The sequence below is a fragment of the Necator americanus genome, chromosome II (genome assembly GCF_031761385.1).
Source record: "Necator americanus strain Aroian chromosome II, whole genome shotgun sequence".
In the NCBI taxonomy this organism is placed as follows: Eukaryota; Metazoa; Nematoda; class Chromadorea; order Rhabditida; family Ancylostomatidae; genus Necator; species Necator americanus.
This window is the reverse complement of record NC_087372.1, coordinates 23767209-23792600: the sequence shown is the minus strand read 5'-3', so window position 1 is coordinate 23792600 and position 25392 is coordinate 23767209. Positions and strand designations below refer to the sequence as shown.

The window sequence follows — 25392 nt, the reverse complement described above, 5'->3', positions numbered from 1 at the left end:
CCAGCTATTCCCTAAGGTATTGTTCGCCCTTTTTCTCACCTTGTCCCGCTCCTCATCACCATTCACTACAGCAGTGTCGAACACTTCCTTACTTGCTCAAAAAGTGTCGGGCAAATTTTACCACATTTCCAAACTCGAGATTTCCTCTGTGTGACTTGCAAGTCTGCGGCCATCGGCGGCACCCTGGGAGACTAATGCAATTGGCCGGTTCGACTACCAAAGGTAACCAACCAGAGGTCCAGGTAACCAGAGGTAGCTTTAAACCCCTTAAAGGCATCACTGCACGAATCTGGCGTGATATGGATTTTCGTTGGAGTATACCTATATCCGGGCGGGTGTGGCGCAGTCGGTTAGAGGTCCGTTGTAGCCGCACGGTCGAGGGTTCGAAACCGACCTAGTGCAGACCAAACCTTTCATCCCTCCGGGGTCGATAAATTGGTACCAGACTTGTCTGGGAGGATAAAAACACTGACTTGGTCATCGGGTGGCCCCCGTAAGTCATTGTATAGGCAGACACGTGTCCAAAACCTCATCGATTACGAATTCTAGTAAAACGCGTTGGAGCATCCCAAGTGGATTGATACGCCAGTGACTTTATCCTTTTTTTATACCTATATCGGATCGTAGATTATGAATACAGGGGTGGTCCCACTCATCTCCTCCTGCATCACTGTAAACGGACGGCTCCGGAACGCTGTTTCTTACGACGTCCTCTACTGCAACGCGCCACCCTTGCGCCCTGCCTCGCCTGCGATTCGTCGAATGAGATGAATTGCCCATCGGGGCATTCGAATGGACCCGATATAGGTATACTCCATCGGAAATCCATATCACGCCAAATTCGTGGGATTCCTTTAAAGGCATCACCCCAAGAAAATGGAGTGGTACGGATTTTAGGTGGAGTATTCGTATACGGGATCGTAGATAATGGAGAGAAGAGTGATTCCGTCCATTTCTTCCTAATTGCCGTAAAAAACGGCCCGGAAGATACGGCTTCGAGCGTTCCGACGCCCTATTTTCTACAATGAGTTCGATTGAGGCGCGCCAGCCTCATGCACGCGCCGCATCTTCCGGGCCGTTCTTTACGGCAATTAGGAAGAAATGGACGGAATCACACTCCTCTTCATAATCTACTATTCCGTACACAAATACTCCACTTGAAATCCGTACCACCTCAGATTCGTAGGGTGAGGCCTTTGGGTGTCCATGGGACTTTGCGTCGAACAAACGGACAGTTTTGCGCTTTATAACGGTAAACTAAACGCGGACAGAGCGTTAGTCACGACTGCTCAATCACAATCAATTCAGGCAGTGAATATTGCCAATAGTGGCTGCCACTAAAGATGATAAGATATAGCAGCAGACTACTTACACAGTAAAAGACGATCTCTGGAAATCTTTATTTCCCGTCGCGATCGTTTTTTCATGGAAGGGAACTTGCTTTGAACATATATCATCCCTGCGTTTCTGGTTAATCAATGCAAATACAAGATGAGAACAAAGTGTTAGAACCGATATCGCCGAGGCCAGTTGCAGTAGGTGACAGACGCAGCAGATTTCATCGAGTGAAAATCTCCCAATGGTTTGATACAATAACAAGAAATTGTTTCATATGCGATCTCTCCAGAGTTCTTTGACCTCAACTCAGATAAATTATCACCTGTATCACCTGCTACCCCATTGTTCGTCCATTCGCTTGTGTGCGCACCAGTAATACTTCCATTGGTCCCGATAGCGCACAGCGGTTAGCCAGTGGCTTCTCTTCTCGCGAAAGATTCGAAGAGCATCGTTCTAAAGACGGCGTGTCACGAAACTAACAATGTTGGGGTCTCCGTGGGCAAACAGAGTTTAAGGTATACATGACAAGCATGAGCGAAGTTCCTGTCAATCTCACCGTGTTAGAAACGGCGTCTGCTCTTACTAGGTACCGAAAAACCGCAACACTCGTGCGTTGGTCGCGTCCACGAGCAAGCAGGATTGGCGCATTCTAACGTACCCCATAAGAACAATCAAGTACTTTGTAAAGAAGCCTCTGACCATCGGATTGGCTATTGGCCAAACTTAAGTTGCTAAAGCTGCTCGCAGTGAAAATCCTCTCTTGTCGTTTGTGTTGGTTTAAAAGTTCGTGGTATGTAGACCAGACATCTCATATCCCATTAACTTAATAACTTCGTTTATGAGGACCCTCTATTCCTTCTCTCCCAACAACTGTTTCACGGATTTATGATTTTGGAGGAAAGTCACCTCTCCTCACCGGTCACTACTCGATCCAAAAAGTTCGTTTCTGAAACGTGATAGCAATAAGCAATGCGACTAGACTTAAAAAAGTGGTGAAAAACCCACTGAACCGAATTAAATGCCCTTTCCATAGCATGCAGGTACCAGAAGATAGTCCAATTACCAAATCCTCTTTTCATCTTACTCAACAATTGCGGTATTTATTTTGTCCCACTACGGTTTGCGGTCTGTGGAGCTCGAAGTGCTCGTCGAAATAGGCTCGCTTTTTAGGCTGTGGAATTCTTGAAACTCCGTTGACATCGGCTTTTTGTCTAATCCCTACACACAACATTAATATGATATTCCTCGTTCTTTCCGTCGCATATTTCCTCTTTTTATACTGTTAGGGCAATATACTAATATTTCTGCGTCAATTGCGTTAATTTTACAAAATTAACTCTTCAAATCGAACTTGACCCTTTAAAACTCCCTCCAAGACTGACACCAAGCTAAATCTGCCACCCGTGGCTAGAGAAAGTTGACGCATTCGCTCTATTCGTCCTCCTAGACCACCATTTTTTCGACGGAGAAAATCGCATCACTGTGGATATAAATACAATAGAGGGCTTAGCCTTTTAGTGTATGTCACAGTACTCACGAAAACATGACACAGACTCCAGATCTTTCTATGCAGTGAGGTGATTCTACACTCGATTAATGCTAGAAAGCCAGAATGTAGAAATGAGACGGCCACAACGTGGTCAGGTTTGTCGCTTCATTCATTCGTAAAAAGGGAGTGACTACGTAATTGCTGATATCAGGAGCAGTGAGGCAGGCACACCCATTGCAGTCAGACAGCACTGAGAAAGATACAAATAAAATATCCCCCAAGTGGAATTGATCAGACGAAAAGATTTTATCGCTCAGCAAGACTTGCTTGTTCTTTTCTTATACTTTTCGACGAACATGCATTACACAACTCTCACGAGCTTCGGGAGCCTTATCATCTCAATTAGTTACAGAAAAGCTGATGGTATCGAATACGCTCTTTTATCAAACTTTACTGTCAAACTTCTTTCAGATCTTTAAATGGTCTTGATGATCTGAAAGAGTAGGAATCAATAAAGTCAAAAGAAGAAGAGCAGAAAAAAGGACTATCTTGTACAGTGAGGAGTTCTCCATCGAAAGATGTAACACTTTAAAAATACTTCTTATTTGTGTGTGCATTTTTTACTTTGAAAAAAAAAGACCCTAACCCCAATGCAGTACAAGTCGTTAGCGCCTTTTTGAGTGAGTAAAATGAGTTAACGTCGAAAAAAAAAGAAGATTTGGGGTTGGTGCAAACATCATGATCATGATCTACTATATAATAACGGGCTTATCCTGTCACGTGTGTGTGTGTGTGTGTGTATGTGTGTGTGTATGTGTATGTGTGTATATGTGTATGTGTATGTGTATGTGTATGTGTATGTGTATGTGTATGTGTATGTGTATGTGTATGTGTTTATGTATGTATGTGTTTATGTATGTATGTATGTATGTATGTATGTATGTATGTGTGTGTGTGTGTATGTATGTATGTGTGTGTGTGTGTGTGTGTGTGTGTGTGTGTGTGTGTGTGTGTGTGTGTGTGTGTGTGTGTGTGTGTGTGTGTGTGTGTGTGTGTGTGTGTGTGTGTGTGTGTGTGTGTGTGTGTGTGTGTGTGTGTGTGTGTGTGTGTGTGTGTGTGTGTGTGTGTGTGTGTGTGTGTGTGTGTGTGTGTGTGTGTGTGTGTGTGTGTGTGTGTGTGTGTGTGTGTGTGTGTGTGTGTGTGTGTGTGTGTGTGTGTGTGTGTGTGTGTGTGTGTGTGTGTGTGTGTGTGTGTGTGTGTGTGTGTGTGTGTGTGTGTGTGTGTGTGTGTGTGTGTGTGTGTGTGTGTGTGTGTGTGTGTGTGTGTGTGTGTGTGTGTGTGTGTGTGTGTGTGTGTGTGTGTGTGTGTGTGTGTGTGTGTGTGTGTGTGTGTGTGTGTGTGTGTGTGTGTGTGTGTGTGTTGTGTGTGTGTGTGTTTTTTTTGGTTTGGTGTGTGTGTGTGTGTGTTCAAAATGAGGGGTGCGACGGGTCCACCGGCGTCGAGTTAATGCCTCGAAGCTAGGAAGCTATAAAATGAGGTGTGAAGGGGTCCACCGGCGTCGGATACCTATACAAGGGGGTGCGACGGGTCCATCGGCGTCGGATACCTATAGAAGGGGGTGCGACGGGTCCATTGGCGCCAGATAGCCTTAGAAGGAGGTGCGACGGGTCCCACGACGTCGGATACCTATAGAAGGGGGTGCGACGGGTCCATCGGCGCCAGATAGCCTTAGAAGGGGGTGCGACGGCTCCATCGGCGCCAGATAGCCTTAGAAGGGGGTGCGACGGGTCCACGGCGTCGGATACCTATAGAAGGGGGTGCGACGGGTCCACCGGCGTCAGATTGCTGCGCCGGCGCCAGATGTCCAGAAAAAGGAGTGCGACGGGTCCACCGGCGGCAGGTACCTATAGAAGGGGGTGCGACGGGTCCACAGGTGTCAGATACCTATAGAAGGGGGTGCGACGGGTCCACAGGTGTCAGATACCTATAGAAGGGGGTGCGACGGGTCCACCGGCGTCAGATTGCTGCGCCGGCGCCAGATGTCCAGAAAAAAGAGTGCGACGGGTCCACCGGCGTCAGATTGCTGCGCCGGCGCCAGATGTCCAGAAAAAGGAGTGCGACGGGTCCACCGGCGTCAGATACCTATAGAAGGGGGTGCGACGGGTCCACCGGCGACAGATACCTATAGAAGCAGGTGCGACGGGTCCACCGGTGCCAGATACCAATAGAAGGGGGTGCGACGGGTCCACAGGTGTCAGATACCTATAGAAGGGGGTGCGACGGGTCCATCGGCGCCAGATAGCCTTAGAAGGGGGTGCGACGGGTCCACCGGCGTCAGATTGCTGCGCGGGCGCCAGATGTCCAGAAAAAGGAGTGCGACGGGTCCACCGGCGTCAGGTACCTATAGAAGGGGGTGCGACGGGTCCACCGGCGTCAGATACCTATAGAAGGGGGTGCGACGGGTCCATCGGCGCCAGATAGCCTTAGAAGGGGGTGCGACGGGTCCACCGGCGTCAGATTGCTGCGCGGGCGCCAGATGTCCAGAAAAAGGAGTGCGACGGGTCCACCGGCGTCAGGTACCTATAGAAGGGGGTGCGACGGGTCCACCGGCGTCAGATACCTATAGAAGGGGGTGCGACGGGTCCACAGGTGTCAGATACCTATAGAAGGGGGTGCGACGGGTCCACCGGCGTCAGATTGCTGCGCCGGCGCCAGATGTCCAGAAAAAGGAGTGCGACGGGTCCACCGGCGTCAGGTACCTATAGAAGGGGGTGCGACGGGTCCACCGGCGTCAGATACCTATAGAAGGGGGTGCGACGGGTCCACCGGCGTCAGATACCTATAGAAGGGGGTGCGACGGGTCCACCGGCGTCAGATTGCTGCGCGGGCGCCAGATGTCCAGAAAAAGGAGTGCGACGGGTCCACCGGTGCCAGATACCAATAGAAGGGGGTGCGACGGGTCCACCGGCGACAGATTCCTATAGAAGGGGGTGCGACGGGTCCACAGGTATCAGATCCCTATAGAAGGGGGTGCGACAGGTCCACCTGGCGTCGAAATAGTGCGCAATAACTTCGTGTGCATGACGCAAAATATAGATGGTTGCAGCCATTTCATAGCCGTGGCCACTGTATCGCTTTGCTTTACACCCTATATGACTCCTCCGCGTGTCCATCTCCTTCTTCGTTCGCCTCAAGTTGGTAGCATGCCGCTCTCAGAAAGTGGAAACCCGCATGCAAACGGGTGCTTAAATAGTGGCAAGATGTTTATGTGATCTGACGTGGAACGTTATCTTTATCAGTAGGATGATGTCTTTCACGTAATTTTATCCCGAAACGTCATTCTTTGATAACTGTTTATAGAACAGAGGAGGAAAACCCATATTTCGCGTGATACTTTTAAATTTTGTCTATAATATATTGATAAGGAGTGTTTGAAGCTGAAGTTCGAATGTTCTCAAAATGTAGAACTGACGCGTTTAGGAAGATGTCTATGAAATGTTTCGCCCTTAGTTATAATATAAAAAAGGAAGAAAGATTGTTGGAGATGCACAAGTCCAATTTCGTAGAAAACGGCACTAATATTAATTTTCGTTCATCAGTGAAGGCGAGCGAAGCAAACTCCACAGAAAGTCTGAAGTCCGGCTTTAGCCGGACGTTCAGACTGGTATATAATAACGAGCTTAGTCCGTGTGTGTGTGTGTGTGTGTTTGTCTGTGTGTCACGAAATTCGAAAAAGGAGGTGCGACGGGTCCACCGGCGTCAGATACCTATAGAAGAGGGTGCGACGGGTCCACTGGCGTCAGATTGCTGCGCCGGCGCCAGATGTCCAGAAAAAGGGGTGCGACGGGTCCACCGGCGTCGGATACCTATAGAAGGGGGTGCGACGGGTCCACTGGCGTCAGATTGCTGCGCCGGCGCCAGATGTCCAGAAAAAGGGGTGCGACGGGTCCACAGGCGTCAGATACCTATAGGAGGGGGTGCGACGGGTCCACTGGCGTCAGATTGCTGCGCCGGCGCCAGATGTCCAGAAAAAGGGGTGCGACGGGTCCACCGGCGTCAGATACCTATAGAAGGGGGTGCAACGAGTCCACCGGGCGCCGGCGCCAGATAGCTATAATATGGGGTGCGAGGGGTCCACCGGCTTCGGATTGGCGCACTGGCGCCAGTTAGCTATAATATGTGGTGCGACGGGTACCGCGGCGTCGGATTGGTGCGCAATAACTTCGTGTGCTTGACGCAAAAGATAGATGGTTGCAGCTGTTTCATAGCCGTGCCCATTAGGCGCTGTGCTTTTCACCTTTATGACTCCTCCGCGTGTCTATTTCCTTCTTCGTTTGCCTCAAGTTTGTGGCATGCCGCTCTCAGAAAGTGGAAATACGCATGCAAACGACTGCTTAAATAGTAGCAAGATGTTTATGTGATCTGACGTGGAACGTTATCTTTATCAGTAGGATGATGTCCTTCACGTCATTTTATGTTAAAACATCATTCTGTGATAACTTTTGGGAGAAATCAGGAGGAACACCCATACTTCGAGTAATGCTTTCAAATTGTATCTATATTATTCAGGCATCGAAGGATTGTTTGTAGCTGATGGTCGAATATTCTTCAAATGTAGAATTGACGCGTTTAGAGGGAAAACTCCGTAATTTTCGCCTTAATTTATAATATAAAGAAGAGAAGGAAAGCGTTATTAAAAACACAAATCTAATTTTACAGAAAACACCACTACTATTAATTTTGATTGATCAGTCAAGGGGAGCGAAGTTATATATAACCAGTCTGAAGTCCTGCTTTAGCCGAATAACACTTTTAAATTTCGTCTGTAATATATTGGTAAGGAATGTTTGAAGCTGAAGTTTGAATGTTCTTCAAATGTTGAAATGACGCGATTAGAAAGAAGACTATGAAATCTTTCGCCTTTATTTATAATACAAATATGAAGAAAAATTGTTAGAGATACACAAGTCTAATTTCATAGAAACGGCACTAATATTATTTTTGTTGATTAGTGAAGCAAGCGAAACAAACACCACAGGGAGTCTGAAGTCCGGCTTTAGCCGGACGTTCAGACTGGTTTCTGATATAGAGATAAAGGGTTATTATCATATTATCAGTGACTGTTCTGATTATGTGGAAATGGACAAAAACAAATTGGATGGTGATCCATTCTTCTTCATATTTTGCAGACCACATTTGAAGCAACACACCACGAAATTGACGATGTTGGGAAAATTGAAAAAAGCTGTTAAAACCTTTCTCGACCTACGATGCACCTAAAAACGTGAGGCGTATGCGAGCGCAGGCGATTCTCCAAAAAAAAAACGTCGTGTAAAATGCCCTTTTTAACGAAATTTTCTACTTCGTTTTTAAAATAGGGACAGTAATCTCAAAATGAACTACAGCGAAGGCCAATTCTGAAATAATTTGTTAAAGTATCGATGTGAAGAACCCGGCAGTACTCGGTCATTGTCTAGCGAACTTGATGTGCTACAATCAGCAACTCTTCGTTCGCACAAACTTAGTAATACCGATAGTAAGTGAGGTCGGCAGGAAGTTCGCAGTGACCGTTATAGATTGACTCATGCGTAAGCGCCGGGTTGAGGCGTGGCGAAAGTTTGTGGAGGATAATCTCAGCTGGCGCTTCATCATAAGAGTTGTATATGTGATGAAAAAGGAATCCTTCTCCACAATTTTGCCGTACAAAACACTTACTGGGCCATTTCTCAAATCTGTGACGTAGTCGGTAGATTTGAGCTCGAGGTGATTCTAGGTGTTTGACGGGATTTTGACCATTTTCTACATTTGGGGTTGGCTCCGGTAGGGTATGCTGGAATGAGTATATAGGCACTAGGTTCTAAGTATTTGACCTTCCAAAGACAAAAAAAAAACCGTCTTACACCAGGACATTCTACTTCTGGAACATGAACGACAAGGCACAATTGTTCTACTCGTTTAGTGGAACAGTCATACAATACAGTAGTGCACTGCCACACCAGCATAACATGTCTGTGTACCACGACAACCGAAACAATCAGCCCACAGCAAACTCAGCAAATTAAACCAACTTAACTGTCCCCTCAACCAGTATGCTCATTGGCCCCAGGCTTTTCGGTTATCTCTCGGTTCGTCACTTCTTTACCGGTGGATCTCCATAAACCCTAATGGAATCGAAGCCGCTATGAAGCAGTTCTTTGCATCGAAATCTCCGTGGCACAGTCCGGTCAAAACTACATGAAGTTCGGCAAAGTTGCATATGTAAGAGCGGTGAAGTTAACGATTGCGATCGAGATGGAACCTTGCCTTCAACCAAGCATGTGTTACAACTGGAGCCAGCGAGACTCCGACCTCGATCACAATCGCTAGCTCCACCACATCGCTTCCTGCGCAGCCACTTATGCAGCTGCAACGAGCTTCAGTTCTTTTTGATCCAACCATAATTAAGGGGATTAAAGATTTCGCTTACAGATGGACGCATTAAGCACAAACGCATGTATGTTAAAAATTGAGTGGTCCTCAATCATAAGTAGACTTCCTGTCAAGAAATATGTAGAGACAGTGAGATTTCTAAAACTTGCACTCTTCCAGGAGGAACCTCTCCCCAACTCACATGAGCACACGACAAATGTTCTTTTTTTGCGTTTTACGTTCAAAAACATTTCCAGACAGTTCTCAAAATAACGTCTTCTTAATAAGACCGCATGGGTACAGCATGCGCGTTTAGAAGTGTGCGAAGTGAACACACTAACAGACTTACTTAACGTTTTAAAATGAGGAGCCGATACCTAATTTGCTAACTGCACTACAGCAATACAACGAACCTTTTCGTAACTAGTTTGTTAAAGGTAGCGTACCACGAAATTAATTTATTACAGAAACCCGTAGAGGCATGGTTGTAGATTACGAAACTCAGCAAAGCTCCGCTCCACTTCCCCTACTCGTCGTAAAAAAGGCGGCGTGGAAGACGGCCTTCTTCACTGCGAGCTAAGTTGGAGCGATCACCCATGTCGTCGCATCCATGAGCGAGAGGTCGAAGATTAATGAGGTCTCCTCACCAGGGTATCCAAGCAAAATCAAAAAATAGGCTGCTGAGGGGAGCGTGTGCGAGACGACGAGTTTTAACGTACCTCATGCTTGTATGAGCAAACGCCGTTTTTTACAACGATTAGGGGATGTTGAGCGGATCCGCGCTTTCGGAATCTGCGTACACCTCGAATTTAACAGTTTCCATGAGTTTCCCGTACTAAGTCAACTTCGTGATTCGTTGTCTTTAACTGTGAGGTGCCTTTTTGATCCTTTAGCAATCTCTAAAATTCTCTTAAGGTTTGGCGAACTACAGTTTCATATGGAGGATCGGAACTACACAGAATGAGTATCAGTCGTGAATTCGTCTGACAGAAGATGAAGTGCCGATTTCAGTTTTGTTACGGCATAGAAATTATTGCCGTATTGCTTACTTTTATCGTTTGCAGCTGAAGTTCTCTCAAAGACATTCGTATATTTTCTGACAACGACTACGCAGCAGATTTATTTATGCGCTGTCGACAAATATTCACTAGGTTCGAAGAAGCCCCAAGTTATACATTTTGATCTAGGAAAATTCGGACTTCGTTCACTTCCGTTTCAGAAATAGCAAGCGCACGTTTGTTCATGCGTTAAATGTTTGATATGGAAATGCCGTACGGCTACGACAACAATGGCAGACGTTACGTTACACTTTTGGACAGGATTCGCCACTGCAGACAGTCAGCTGGTCGCCCTCGGCCTGTGACGAACCATGCGCCTCGCGCTATACACAACTTCACTCATATCAGGTAGTTTCCTGCGTATGTATTCTCCACAAAACTTTTTCCGAGGAGTACTGCTAAAAAAAACGTAGCTGTTGATCATTTCCAACTACGAATGCATGCTGAGAAAACCATTCACTGCCTTCAATCTCTTTCTTCAAACCGTTGCTTATTTTTATGTGATTTTGCCTTGAAATCTTACGTTCCTCCTCTCATTTGTACAGTAAAATCTTCTCGATCCAGCAACGAAACCTTTTTTGACGACAATAAATTTTCATACTTTTGCCTTACATCAGATCTCTAACATTAAGCGTGCTAATAGACTTGCGCTTTTTCCTCTCATTTTCACCCTTTGGTGAAAGTGATTGTTTTGCTGCTCATGGCGCGAAAATCCTTGTAGCCATCTATGGACGTGTAAGTCTTAAGAGAATCTTTTTTGTAGCTTAGGCTATACATAACTCAAGTTCACGTCATACTATTTCCACTCATAATACTTTACTGCTTTTGTATTTAACAGTTCCAATACCGTTCTTATGTTTTCTCTAGTCTCAGCAGGGCCTTTCCTAGTTTTTAATAAATAGCTCTACTGTGAACTTCAGAATCACTCTTCCACCTGAGAAGTTGGAGATTTGGCTTTTTTTACTTTATCACATGACGACTTGTACTAAAAAAATAGCTGCTGTTATTCTTAAATATGTTAAGCTTACAAAAAGTCAAATTTTCAGTTATGTGGAGGTTTATGCGCAGTCAAGAGCGGTCCTTACTATGTTCTTGAACAACACAAAAATACCACTTTCTCCTCTCTCCAATGATATATCTACTGTAATTTAACCTCCACAATTCCAGCGATAATAGCTCAAATCAATTTGGGACAGTTTTCCCTGTTGCCGACTCCAGGAAATGGATGGAATCTTGGCATGAGCCAGGGTGCAAATATCTTCGGATTCGGTGGACATCGAGCACTAGGTATCTCTGGCAACAACGGTGGAATTGGAATGAGTGGTAGTTGCAGTAGTAATAGAGTATAGTGGATAGAACAGCATTTAAATGAAAAAATGACATTCGAAGGAACTGATAACGTAATCATCGGCAACGAACGTGTAGGTCTCGATTCCGGTCTTGGGATAGGGCAAGGTCAAGGCCTCAATCTTGGAAGTATGCTTCAGGTGGTTTTTGTTTTGTTAAAATATCTTCTGGAAAGAGACATCATGGATTTTAGTTTGGCAACAGTCCGAATCCCATGCATCCAAGCGGTCATATGGGGAACTTTCTAGACAATATCAAGAATTTCTTCGCTAGTTTGAGTGAGTTTTCTTCAACCTTGCATAAAAAAAAATAACGACTAAATTGTGAGGGCCTAAGTACTGGAACAGAATTGTTCAAGGTTACGCGTGCCAAAGGTCTCAGAACAACTAACACTTGTTCTCAGAGGCATTCAAGGATAATAGATTAACTCACCTGCACCTCTCTTTCTAGCAAATTCTAAATTGATTGTATCTGGCTGACAAGGAAAATCTAAACTGAGAAAAAATCTACCCTGCCTTTTAGAAGAAGCAATATGGTAGCTATCAACCGTAATAGCAGTCACCGAACTTTTTCAATTTCACAGAACATACGAACGACCTTCAGAGGTCACGTCCCTGAAAGTGTTCTATTGCAATGGATTTCCCTCTCTTCGGAGATTATTTACTTTGTGATGAGGTCTCATCGATTTAGTCCCACAACCTGCTCCCCCACCACCGCCACCAATGCCACTGCCGCCTCGTCGACATAGGCCAAGACCAACACAACAGCCACCTGGGGAATTGTGGGAAAACACATCGGAAGAACCGGATGCATGGGCACCAGAGAGGATGACTAGCAGGTCACCGCTAGAAGTGGTACTGCCCTCACGGCCGCATAGAATATCGACAGAAGGAGGTGTTGGTCCAGGTATCTGTCCTCTTTTATTTATTGGTTTCTCTGAACTACGAGGGCTACAGTGGGGAGCAAACAAACATCTGATGTTTTTGGAGGCTCTCCTATTTTCCAAAGTGAACCTGCGAATTACGCTTCTAGAATTTGGTACCGTTTTTTAAATTGATTCGGATAATCTGCGTAAACTGCAACAAATGCAGAAGAAAGGGCTGAACATAGGTCATTCTTCCCCACCTACCCAGTATAAAGTTGAGTGGCTAGTTTTTTGAATGGAATAGCTTTCTAACATCTGCAAAAAGAACGTGCACTTGCCCGTCGCAGAAGGTCGAAAAGGACAACTTAATTATCTAAAATGAAGAAAAACATTGTGCCCAATCATACGCATTCGTTTGGGAAGAAAATAGAATTCATGCTTCTTGTAGAGGAAATGCACACTTGGAAAACTCCTGCGTCGTCATTTCGGCGGTGTTGGAAAACAACTTAGTGAGGTTCCGTTTAAAAAATGCATGAACATGACATCTTCCTTTTCCCAACAGATTTCTTGTACGACAAGAACTCGGAAAGACAACTCGGCAATCTCTTTTTTTATTATTATGTTTTTATTTTGTACGTGATCACTATGATTGCGAACTAAAACGATTTTAATATAGCAATAATAGTATGATATAATAATGTAATAATACAATAATGCAATAATTATAATAATACATAATATAATACAATAGCAAAACCGGTGTGCAGGTGTAATGTTTCGTTTTTGTTCCAACCTGTTCATTGTTCCAGTACAACAACAAAAGTGGGGATGATACGGGTATTTATTAGCGCTAAAACTCTATTTAATGCTTCTTTCCCTTTTGAATGTTTCACGTCAATAAACGAAGAGTTTGTAGAATCCAAACAAAATTTTACATACAACACGTATTGCTGTAACACATTAGCAAACGAAGGCAATTTCCTGTACGAAGTTCCACTTGCGAATGTAAAACACTTGAAATTCCAAATTTTCACTGGATCGTTACTGAAAATATGTATATCATATACCATCGGATCATTGGGAACGCTCTTCAGCTTCTATTGAAAGCGTATCATCCGCATTTTTGTTGTTGTATTGGGACATCAAAAGTCTAAAAAATCAAAAATAATATGAACAACTCATGTCCTTAAAAAGGACAACGTAATCATGTTGAATGTTGAGTGAATTAAAAAAGAATGTTTAATGTAATGACGTAATGTTCGAAGACTTCGTTTTTTTTTCTGCTTGAATATTGCTGAGCTTTTTCTTCAGTGAATTTCTGAACCCTTTTATTCCCCTTTCATGAACTCATTCACTCACTGACTCACTCATTCCTCGCTCATTCATTCTTCGTTCATACACGGTTCTTCAGCCTAGAAAATCCGATTTCAATGTTCTCTGTTCGCTGCGTTACACTGCATACACAACACAGCATCATTTCATGTTGACATCATACGAACCTAAAAGCAAATTTCGTGGTTTCTCGCCATAAGACCCTGGGCTGCAGCGTCAATGTCCTTGAGAGACAAGAACTGCATCGCTGTACTGTCAAAGCGCTCATGTGTGAACCACCGTGGATGAGTCATAAATGGTGACTTGGGACTGGTTGTGGTTTCTCTCTTCGAGAAGACATGAAGGTTTTAAGGGATTGATCCGTGTATTTCACAATGTATTCGAATCACATGATTTGCAGAAGAAGGCAACTTTTTACGAACGATAACTCGAACATTCAACATCATATCATATGTGCTTGCTTTCTTACAGCTTTATCAACAAAAACGTTATGTTGGAGAAATTTTTAAAAGAATACATTTCAAATTTACCAAATACATGAAGCAGAAAGAACACCTTGATCTTGTACAACTGTAGTGCTTAAGAAGTATTTTAGATAGTAAATTGACAACCTAGACAAATACTCTTAGCGAAATAACAAATCTCTTTTAAAATGTATGCCAATAAGGAATTGTCAATATTTTTGCTCAGAGAACACCTATGATTCCGCAGGAAAATAAGAATTCCTACCAATCACTGCTCTTTTCATTAGGCACTTTTGTACTTCCCAACATTACTAAACAATAAAGCATAAATTACTAATTGGTAGTTCATTTAGTTCATATGTTCGAAGAATATTTTAGGCCGAGCGATTGTTTTGATCAACTTTAAAGACATCACTCCACGAATCTAAGATGGTACGGATTTCACGTGGAGTATTCGTATACGGGATGGGAGACTATGGAGAAGGGGGTGATTCCGTCTATCATGATCTACTATATAATAACGGGCTTATTCTGTCACGTGTGTGTGTGTGTGTGTGTGTGTGTGTCAGTCACGAAATTCAAAATGAGGGGTGCGACGGGTCCACCGGCGTCGAGTTAATGCCTCGATGCTAGGAAGCTATAAAATGAGGTGTGAAGGGGTCCACCGGCGTCGGATACCTATAGAAGGGGGTGCGACGGGTCCATCGGCGTCGGATACCTATAGAAGGGGATGCGACGGGTCTATCGGCGCCAGATAGCGTTAGAAGGCGGTGCGACGGGTCCACGGCGTCGGATACCTATAGAAGGGGGTGCGACGGTTCCCACGACGTCGGATACCTATAGAAGGGGGTGCGACGGGTCCATCGGCGCCAGATAGCCTTAGAAGGGGGTGCGTCGGGTCCATCGGCGCCAGATAGCCTTAGAAGGGGGTGCGACGGGTCCATCGGCGCCAGATAGCCTTAGAAGGGGGTGCGACGGGTCCATCGGCGTCGGATACATATAGAAGGGGGTGCGACGGGTCCCACGACGTCGGATACCTATAGGAGGTGCGACGGGTCCACAGCGTCGGATTGCTATAGAAGGGGGTGCGACGGGTCCACAGCGTCGGATTGCTATAGAAGGGGGTGCGACGGGTCCACCAGCACCAAATACCTATAGAAGGGGGTACGACGGGTCCAATGGCGTAGAGTTGGTGCACCGATGATAGATACCTTTAGAAGGGGGTGTGACGGGTCCAATGGCGTCGAGTTGGTGTGCCGGCGTCGTAAAGCTAGGGACGTTGTAAAAGTTTTATAGTTGTAACCACTTTCGGCGTTGCGCTCCACCTACTCGGCTCCGCTGTTCCTCAGAAACTGGATATACACGTTCAAACAGCTGCTTAAATAGTAGCACGCTGTTTATGTGATCTGACGTGGAACGCTATCTTTATCAGTACGATGATGTTGTCCACGTCATTTCATGTTAAACATTATTCTGCCGTAACTGTTAGGGAGAAACAACAGGAGAACCCATTCTTCGAATACCACTTTCAAATCGTGTCTACACTGTGTAGGGAACGAAAACGAATGAGTGTTTTGGACATTCAGACTGGTTTCTTCATAATTGCCGTAAAAAACGGCCCGGAAGATACGGCTTCAGGCGTTCTGGCGCACTATTTCCTACAGGGAGTTCCGCTGGAGCGCGCCAGTCTTGTGCGGCGCCTGAAGCCGTATCTTCCGGGATCTCCCTCACTAGAGGGATCACAGCCGATTGGTCGCGAGGCTACGTGGCGCGTCCCCCGGTGGCGGATAGGGGGCTAATCGCGGACCAAAAGCGACCTTGTGCTTGCCCAGAGGCGCAGGTGGATTCAGGGGATGGACTCCCTGTTTCTGCTGAGCCAGGACTGACTCATGACATCCTTGTATCCCGCAAGTCGGTCTGGCCAAAAGCCTGCAATCAAGTGACTGGGAGGTGCAAGGGAGGCGGTTTGGAGTCGCCTCCAACAAATAAGCTCCACTAGCAGTCCGGGAGAACGAAAGTTCTCCCAGAAACTCATGGGACTAGAGGCTTGCAACCTGCCCATGGGTTTTAAAATTTTTAAGCAAAACACAGTAATAGAAAAGAGTCTCCTGATTCCGGAGGAAAGCCTGGTACGGTAGCGCCAGGTAGGAAGGGGTTGCAGGAGTCATGTAGACTACCATAACGGAAAAGGACTAGGATGGCGATCTGTACTTATAACGCACGTACGCTTGCATCGGAAGCGGCATCGAAGATCTGATGATGCAAGCCAAGAAGATCAAGTACGACGTCATCGGACTGACCGAGACGAGACGACGTCACCCTCTCAACGCCGTATACGAAACTGGAGAAGAACTGTTCTTAGGAACATGCGACAGTAGAGGTGTTGGTGGAGTTGGCGTCCACGTCAACACGAGTATGGCAAAGAACATCGACTCTTTTGAACAACTTACGACCCGAATCGGACGTCTGAGAATGAGAAGATGTGGTGCAACACCAGCTTTGACTATCTTCGTCGCTTACGCTCCAACATTAAGCTACGAAGAAGTCGAAGCTTTCTATATGGACCTAGAGAAGTTCTACCGAGAAGATCATGTCTTCTACAAGGTCATAATTGGCGATTTCAACGCCAAGGTTGGCCCAAGAAGAACGTTGGAGGAACTTCACATCGGGACCCACGGCCTACAGTGAAATGACCAGGGGGAGAGGCTCTCCGAGTTCATCATGACGACTAAGATCATCCATGGGAACTCGCAATTCCAGAAGCCCTCCTCTCTACGCTGGACGTGGGAGTCACCCGGTGGAAGGTACCGTAATGAAATAGACCACATCATCGTCAATAAAAGGTTCTGTCTGATGGACGTCGCTGTTGTACCAAAGTTCTATACGGGATCGGACCATCGCCTCCTCCGAGGAAGATTTTCCTTCACAAGGAGAGCTGAGAAAGCCGCCAAGTTCAGAGAGAGAAATCCCAGGACTACCATCAGCTGGGATCTCTTCGCTACGCTAGCCGGCTTTTGGGAAGATTCAGCAATGGACAACATCGACGAGGAATATGACCGGCTTGTTGAACACCTTCACGACTGCGCGAAGAAGGCTGAGAGTTTTAAAACCACCAAGAGGCGCCTGTCTCTTGAAACTCTTGAGCTGATACGCCAGCGTGGAGCAGCACGAGCCGGAGGGAACCAAGAACTCACGGCCGAGCTCGCAAGGCTTTGCAGAGAGGCGATAAAGGAAGACCTTAAAGAGAGAAGAGCACAAGTGTTGGCTGAAACTGCAGAGGCGGGGAAAAACATCCGCTATGCCCGTCGAGACCTCGCCAGTCACAAGACGAGGATGACTGCTCTCCGGAACCCAAAGGGAACAGCCATTGCATCGAGAAGGGGGATGGAGAAAATCATCTACGACTTCTACTCTGATCTCTTCGACAGCCATGTCCACTTGCCTCCTCACCATCTGAGGGAGGATGGACAAGTCATTCCAGATGTTCTCCCGTCCGAAATACGACATGCTATCATGTCGGTAAGAAATCGTACGGCATCCGATCCCGACAGAATAACACCAGAACACCTGAAGAGTCTTCCGCCAGTACTCATCAACACCCTGGCGAGGCTCTTTACATGTTATCTGTCGGAATGCAAGGTTCCTAAACAGTGGAAGACCAGCAAGACCGTGTTGTTGTATAAAAAGGGAGATCCACATGACATCGGCAACTATCATCCAATCTGCCTACTGTCCGTCATCTACAAGCTCTTTACAAGAGTAATCCTTAATAGGGTTGAAAAAGTCTTGGATGAAGGACAGCCATGCGAGCAAGCAGGGTTTCGAAAAGGATTCAGCACTATTAACCACATTCACGCAGTTTCGAAACTCATCGAGGTATCACGAGGTATCACAAGATGCGGCTCTGTCTCAACTTCATCGACTTAAAGAAGGCCTTCGACTCAGTTGAGACGGAAGCGGTCGTGGAAGCCTTGGACAACCAGGGCGTCCATACTCAATACATAAAGGTACTTCGAGAGTTGTACAGTAACTTCACGACCGGAATTTCGCCATTCTACAAGAATATCATCATTGACGTGAAGAGGGGGGTCCGACAGGGTGATACAATCTCACCCAAAACATTCACAGCCACCTTAGAGAACGCAATGCGAAAGTTGGAATGGGACGACATGGGAGTGAAGGTTGATGGTCGGCAGCTGCACCATTTGCGCTTTGCTGATGACATCGTACTGATAACACCTAGCATCAGCCAAGCGGAACGAATGCTGACCGAATTCGACGAAACATGTGGATGCATCGGTCTTCAGCTGAATCTACAAAAGGCGATGTTCATGCGGAACGAATGGGTCTCGGATGCCCCATACACGCTCAAAGGAACGAACATATCCGAATCCACCAGCTACGTTTATCTGGGTCGGGAACTGAACATGATGAACGACCTGACCCAAGAGCTGGGCAGGAGGAGACGAGCGGCTTGGGGAGCGTACAAGAGCATCGAGGATGTAGTGAAGAAGACCAGGAACACCCGGCTCCGTGCTCACCTCTTCAACACCACCGTACTTCCTGCTTTGACCTATGCTTCGGAAACCCGGGCATTTCGCAAGCAGGAAGAAAGCGCGGTGAGCGTCATTGAACGCGCAATTGAGAGAGTGATGCTAGGAGTATCCCGTTTCACGCAAGTGAGGGACGGGATTCGAAGTTCTCTCCTACGTCAACGATCGAAGATTAGAGACGCCCCCGCGTTTGCCAAGGAAAGTAAAATAAGGTGGCCCGGACACGTGATGCGCTTTAATGACAACCGTTGGACCAGAGCCGTGAGCGACTGGGTTCCCCGCGATATTAAGCGCACAACAGGAAGACCGCCGACCCGATGGTCAGATTTCTTCGCGAAGTCCTTTAAAGAAAATTATGATGCTCTTCGTGTCCCATGCGAAAGGAGGAACCACTGGGCTACTCTGGCACGCTATCGGGACAAATGGAAGAATTACTGGCGCCCGCTCGACCAGTTCGAAGATCAACAGGAGTCAAGGTGATCAAGGTGATCAATTATATTCTAACCCTCTTTCGATGCAGTTTGAAAGTTATGCCTTCCTTCTTGTTTTTTGTCTCTTCCTCTTCTTGCCGACAAAAATTTGCCTTGGAAATGTTCTTTTTCGTCATTCAAAGAGGCGAAGTCGTACGAAGCCCGGGTCAATGCAAAGGGCAGAGCAGGGAGTCATGTAGTTTTTGATTAAGAAGTGTTGAGCTCTCTGCACGAAGTGCACACAGATTTTTTAGATGAGTCTCCGAAAAAAAGCTCGCTTATTTTGCAGCATTTCGTAATGTGCGAACGACACCATTAGCTGCTGGTGTGTACACAATTTAGTTGAAAATTTGCGCCCTCAATAATGAGTTCCCTCTTCGCATATCTGTACTCCCATGAGGACGTATTAGACGAATTCAAATTTGGATCAAAACGGCCTGAACCGGTCAAATGCACAAGCGACTGAACAGGTGGAGCTAGCAATTTAGTAGGGGACCTCCACTTACTGCAAACACACTGTTAAGATTAATAAAGGTCCCACTTCAGCCGCTAGGTCCATCACGTCACACCGAGCCAGCGGGTTACATAACAGCACCGGGGTACAGGTGGTCCTGAGCTGAATATACTGTGGACGTCTGAGCGGTGAGACACATCGCTAGTTTCGCTTTCTGAATCGGATTCTTTCTGGTTCAACAGCTATACGATAGTCAGCGTTAGGTTAGCATTTTTGTACGTAAATGCTCACACCATAATGTGCCATCGAAATCTGAACTGTTACATTCAAATAGTCCTGTAGGAGACTCTGGCTTTGACCCAGATATTGGGGTATGCGAGTGTTCTACAGCACAGGTGCCTGTAATGTATCTGTCGAGGATAATGCAGTCAATGGAATTATGAAGGCGAATTCTTCACATAATTGTACGTATGGTTCTCGTAGCAGGTTGAAGTAAGGAGAAAGCTTAGATGGGTGTAAAAACTAGCCACTCCTAAACTCCATCAGTACTCTAACATCTGAACATGACAGAACGTGAGAACAGTAAGACGTAAAAGCTCAATGGTCGAAAGTAATGGTTTCTAAGGAGTTACAAATTCATCAACTCGAAAGGGCATTTATAGAAGGGTCTTTAGCCGCATATTCAGGACGATATAGAAAGCATCTATCGAGCATTTCTATTGGAATTGTTGAAAGCGTAACAAGACATTACGTGCAGCACTTCAGTGAGATTAGTTATTAGCTAGTAGTGACTGCCCTACGCCATTGCGCACGCGGCTTCTCTCGAGGCGCTTCGGTGGAGCGTGGTGAAACTCTTGTTGGTACCATCCATAGCTGCAGTTTGCGACGGTCTCACCTCAGTATGCAAATGCAACTACACTCGCGATTCATGTCGCTTTGGCCCGACTATAACTTCTCATATATAATATGGGCCAAAATGACATGAAACACAGGGCAGTTGAACAAGCGGCTGCGCTCGAAGAGGTGCGGTGGAGCGTAGCAGTAGGGATCGAGAGGGGACCCCTGCTAGCGCCTCACAGCAGTCCGCAATGGTCCCTCCTCGATTCCAACCGTTACCTCCACCGCGTTATCTGTGCGCAAGCAAATATACAATGACTCGGGGTGGCTAGCCGATGTGTCAAGTCAGTGTTTTTATCCTCCCAGACAACTCTGGTACCAACTTATCAACTCTAGAGGGTTGAAAGGCTTGAGCGGCGCGGTGGAGAAAGCGGTTGGGATCAAGGTGGGACCATCGCGAACTACACTGAGGAATGGTGTCAGCAACGGTCCTCCTTAGATCCGTTAAGATCGTAACGGCTAGGGCGGACCCTTGCTGACACTAGTTACAGCGAGAGATGGTTTCAGCAAGGGTCCTCTCTAGACTCGTTAGCGCAGTTATTCAGAGGTCCAGCAGTATCTAGACGATCGATCGGTAGTTCGAGTCCAGCCTAGTGCCATCCAAGCCATTCATGGGTCCCGAGTCGATAAATTGGTACCACATTTGTCTGGGAGGATAGAACCTGTCATATTGGCTCGCTGCCGCAAGACATTGTAAGGTTAGCGCGTTAACAAGCCTCAAACGATTCTGATTTAAAGTCGAATGCGTGGACACATCCCAAGCGGATTGGTCAGCGCCAGACACTATCCTTTGTCCTTTTATGCACTTTTTGCATTTCTGTATCAATATAAACAAAAACCCTTAGCTAACGTTTGTTAAATTGAAGCTTCGATCATTATGCGAAGAACAGTCGACGACATTGTCTTAGCACCATCAGGGTCCCTTGACTGACCTCGAGTATGCCGACGATGTCGTTATATTCGCGGAAAGCAGTACGAAACTTCAATACGTCAACCTTGTGTCGAAGCTGGCTGCAGCCTATGGACTACGCCTACGCCCTGATAAATGTAAGCAGATGTGGATCTCCTCGAGACCACGAACGGGAATCAGGGAGGAAGGACAACCGATAGAACTCGTCGATGAGTTCTGTTACCTAGGCTGTACGCTGAAGAACAATGGCAGCTACGAGAGAGATGTTCAGCAAAGATGCGCTAAGGCCACTTCTGCATTTAACTCCTTAACGTGGTCCTGTGGTCGACCCCCATCACCAACGAAGTCAAGCTGCGAGTCTACCTATCCGCAATTCGCCCCATCATGATGTACGGATCGGAGACTTGGGCAGCACCATCAACGGTTATGGAGAGGTTTGACTGCACGGAACGAAAGCTGCTTAGACGGCTACTTGGCTACTTTTGGCCTGGGGTATGTCACAATGAAGATCTTTACGCAGAAATTGATGTGGTATGCCGGCGGATGACACGTGGAAAACATCAACATCTTGCACCGCCATCGAAAGTGGCTAAAGTAAATCGTCTTCGCTTCTTTGGTCATATATTAAGGAGACCGGCAGATCGCCTTGTTCAACTAGTTCTGAGGAGTTCGTCGGGTTCGAGCTGGAAGAAGCCACCTGGCCGAAAACGGAAGTTCTGGACTGAGGCGATGAAAGAGGACCTGAGGACACTCGGCGTGGATAGGCAGTTTAGGCGAGACGTAAGGTTTCGCAGAATATGGAATAGCGGCGAATGGACTGATTCGATGCAAGCTCTTGCAGAAGATCGAGAAGGTTGGGCAGAGCTGTGTTCAAGGACGGCGCACCTCGGCGAAGATGCGGGTAATCGCGTCAGGCGATGACAGCCCGCCGATTAAGTCAAGTCAAGTCAAGAAGCTTCGATGCTGTTTATGTACTGGATCAGTTCACAAATACTATCTAGTACATAAACAGTATCGAACAAATAGATCACTATTTGTGAACTGATCCAGTACATAAACAGTATCGAACAAATACGTTGTTTTCAATACCGCTGTACGAATATTTTTTTTGTCACGGACAACTGAGTTTCGAATAAAGGCATACCAGGAAGATGGAAAAGGATTATAGAAAATGAAGGGGAGTAAATTATAGATTAAGATAAGTTGTGATTATCATACATAAAAAAAGAAGAAAAGAAATGGAGGGCATCGCATCATTTATGGTATGACTCAACATTTCGTATACTCACTTCAATTATCAACCAAACTAAACAACCCAAGCAAAAACACACCTCCTTCCATCGCCTCACGAACGTGTCGGGTGCGGAACGCAGGGTGCCCTCCATTTTCCCGTTATTTTTTAAAATGATTAAAATTAGATGTAAACAGGCCTAATATATAACTGGAAGGGGTAGAATGTACTTGGGGAGAGGAGCAAATAATTAAATCAATCGGGTCCTAGGACCTAAGCATTAGTCTTGGAGGATCTATGACATGTAAGCTAAAGTCACTAAGAGAAAGAATAAGATAGAGTTTCCAGAAATAAGGGCCCCACAGAGTGGAAATAGATCCTGGAGAGGAATCCACGTATCATACAGTAAATTTTGGTGCAACTTAACAGCGATCCTCGAATTTTACAGTCCTTGATACACCCGACTCCCTGATCCAATAAGTTACTGAGGCCGAAGCTTCCTACACAAGTCACCTCATTTTGTACCACTTAAAGATCCCTTTGATGACATCAAAAATGTGCGTGTTGAATAGCTTGGAAGCATTTCTAGAAGTTTGCTTTCGACGTATTACACGACATTCCAGTTTGTTTTGCGCGTATATGATTTTGGCGCACTTAGTCGTAATCACATACCTACTCGAGCACTAATACGCTCCAGTACTACAGGCACAGAGCGGTTGGGACATCTGTAATTATTAGTACAATCATATACATACATACATACATACATACATACATACATACATACATACATACATACATACATACATACATACATACATACATACATATATATATATATATATATATATATATATATATATATATATATATATATATATGTACATATATATATATATATATATATGTTAAGAAGATACGCAACATATATACCATATGTTGCGTATCTTCATACATTGAATCTGCCTTCTCCTGATGATGCTAACGCGGGTAGCAGTTCAGCATTCTCATGGAAACATAAGCAAGTGACAAGATTTTCATCACTGATTGTAAATCCACAGTTTAGTTGGGTCAACACGACATGAAGCAAGGACAATTGCGAAAGCGGCTGCGCTGGAAGCGGGGCGGTGGAGCGTAGCCGTTGGGATCGTGCAAGGAACCTCGCTACCGCCACCCATCTCTGCAGTTCGCCGTGGTCCCAGCTCGATTCCAACCGCTGTCTCCAACGCACCGCTTCGAGCGCACCCGCTTTTGCAATTGTTCGTGACTATATAGCGACGAATAACCACTTTTTCAGACGGTTTTCTTCCGAGACCATGGGAAAATCAAGAGAATGTTGCGCCAGTAGATGGTGATTCGAGCCTTTTGCGTCACACATTCACAGAAGATCCATTTCCCACGCTGATACCAACAACTCCTGAACCATGGAGGAATATTGAGACTGCAGATGGCCAGGATCACTTCAATTCTCGAAAAGGTTTGCTTCATTTACTTAAGGAGTGTAGATCGCAAAGAGTATCTTTGTAATGGTTTTCACACGAAAGTGTTACCGTTAGGAACTTTCTCCTTTCTTTGTCTACTATAGTTGTTTACTTTCTAGCGCCTTTTGGAACGATAACTATGGAGTGTTTTAAGTTCCAACAATCATGGGTAAAGTGTCGTTGGGGGCGGCACTCAGTGGCACCCTTATTTCTCGAAGTAAATGATCTTAAGCTTGAGTTTTTTTTTAGGTTATTAAGAGAAAAAAGTAAGTTAGAGCTTTGGGAAATAAGGGCGCCACTGAGTGCCCCCTCTCCAATCGTCCTTCAAAAGTCCTCATTTTGTGGATACCCATACCGTTAAGTACCTCGTTAAGTGAAAATGGTCGCCTCAAAACAACCTAGTGCCTAGTGCAGTTACGTAAGCTACCGCTCTCGATGTGGTACAGTGGAACCAATGGTTGCGATCGGGATGGCATATGCTGCCACTCCGCTCGGACTGCAGCGATGAGTGAAGCGAGGGTGCCACCTCGGTCCTCTTGTTCGACCACGTTCGCTTGTTCAACTACGCAGGGTTCTAGGTTTTGTTTAATCTTGCTAGATAGTGTTCGTGTCGTAATTTGCAAGTATCACTGCATCACAGAAAGCAAGTGAATCAAGAACAAAGGACTGACTCAATTCACCACACAAGTATTAAGACCTACGTTACAATGTTTAAATTCACCAACCTTACGTTCATTCAATAGTTCCATCGAGTAAACTGACCAGCCAGGTGTTCATGATGTCCATGTCTACTGATTTTATAGCGTTTTTTTTTTTTTGCATTTTCTCTGCGATGGTTGCAAACTACTTTACGAACGCTATTCTCTATTGCAGAAAACTTAGAAACAGCATCGAAACAATCTATTAACGCTACCTTTAAGCTAGTACCTATGTGGTGTCAAAGTGTTCTGTTTGTTTCTTGAGAAATCGTGAGGAAATTTCAGAGCGACCAAGGCAGTTACCAGGGCTGGTGGAGATGTCACATCAGCCATGACATGGACCTATCTCTCGATCAAAACATTATCTGAACATAATGAATGAATTGAATACATTTTT

The 25392-nt window shown here is 45.7% G+C and overlaps 5 protein-coding genes across 9 annotated transcripts; 4 read left to right on the top strand and 1 right to left on the bottom strand.

Annotated features, from left to right (window-relative positions):
* Positions 1-6275: 6275 nt before the first annotated feature.
* On the top strand, positions 6276-16300 carry RB195_019209 (uncharacterized protein; the record flags this gene model as incomplete). Of its 2 annotated transcripts, XM_064186958.1 has the most annotated exons (6): positions 6276-6510; positions 11461-11616; positions 11683-11780; positions 11834-11918; positions 12331-12546; positions 14680-14729. In XM_064186958.1, the coding sequence occupies 6 exons, from the start codon at positions 6276-6278 to the stop codon at positions 14727-14729; spliced, it is 840 nt and encodes a 279-aa protein (XP_064042840.1). The 2 variants fall into 2 exon arrangements, with proteins under 2 accessions (XP_064042840.1, XP_064042839.1); XM_064186959.1 differs by lacking the exons at positions 6276-6510; positions 14680-14729 and adding an exon at positions 15966-16300 and having other exon boundaries at positions 11532-11616.
* Positions 8349-8829, bottom strand: RB195_019210 (uncharacterized protein; the record flags this gene model as incomplete). The annotated part of the gene is made up of 3 exons (XM_064186960.1): positions 8349-8470; positions 8543-8657; positions 8728-8829. 3 exons carry the CDS (start codon positions 8827-8829, stop codon positions 8349-8351), a joined length of 339 nt encoding a protein of 112 aa, XP_064042841.1.
* Positions 16301-16557: 257 nt separating the features above from the next.
* On the top strand, positions 16558-16989 carry RB195_019208 (uncharacterized protein; the record flags this gene model as incomplete). Its single annotated transcript, XM_064186957.1, has 1 exon — positions 16558-16989. One exon carries the CDS (start codon positions 16558-16560, stop codon positions 16987-16989), a length of 432 nt encoding a protein of 143 aa, XP_064042838.1.
* Positions 16990-17022: 33 nt separating this feature from the next.
* Positions 17023-25330, top strand: RB195_019206 (uncharacterized protein; the record flags this gene model as incomplete). Of its 4 annotated transcripts, none has more annotated exons than XM_064186952.1 (3): positions 21970-22486; positions 24114-24293; positions 25281-25330. In XM_064186952.1, 3 exons carry the CDS (start codon positions 21970-21972, stop codon positions 25328-25330), a joined length of 747 nt encoding a protein of 248 aa, XP_064042833.1. The 4 variants fall into 4 exon arrangements, with proteins under 4 accessions (XP_064042835.1, XP_064042837.1, XP_064042833.1 ...); XM_064186954.1 differs by having other exon boundaries at positions 22012-22486; XM_064186955.1 differs by lacking the exons at positions 24114-24293; positions 25281-25330 and adding an exon at positions 17023-18187 and having other exon boundaries at positions 21693-21973.
* Positions 18447-19334, top strand: RB195_019207 (uncharacterized protein; the record flags this gene model as incomplete). The annotated part of the gene is made up of 1 exon (XM_064186956.1): positions 18447-19334. One exon carries the CDS (start codon positions 18447-18449, stop codon positions 19332-19334), a length of 888 nt encoding a protein of 295 aa, XP_064042836.1.
* Positions 25331-25392: the final 62 nt, after the last annotated feature.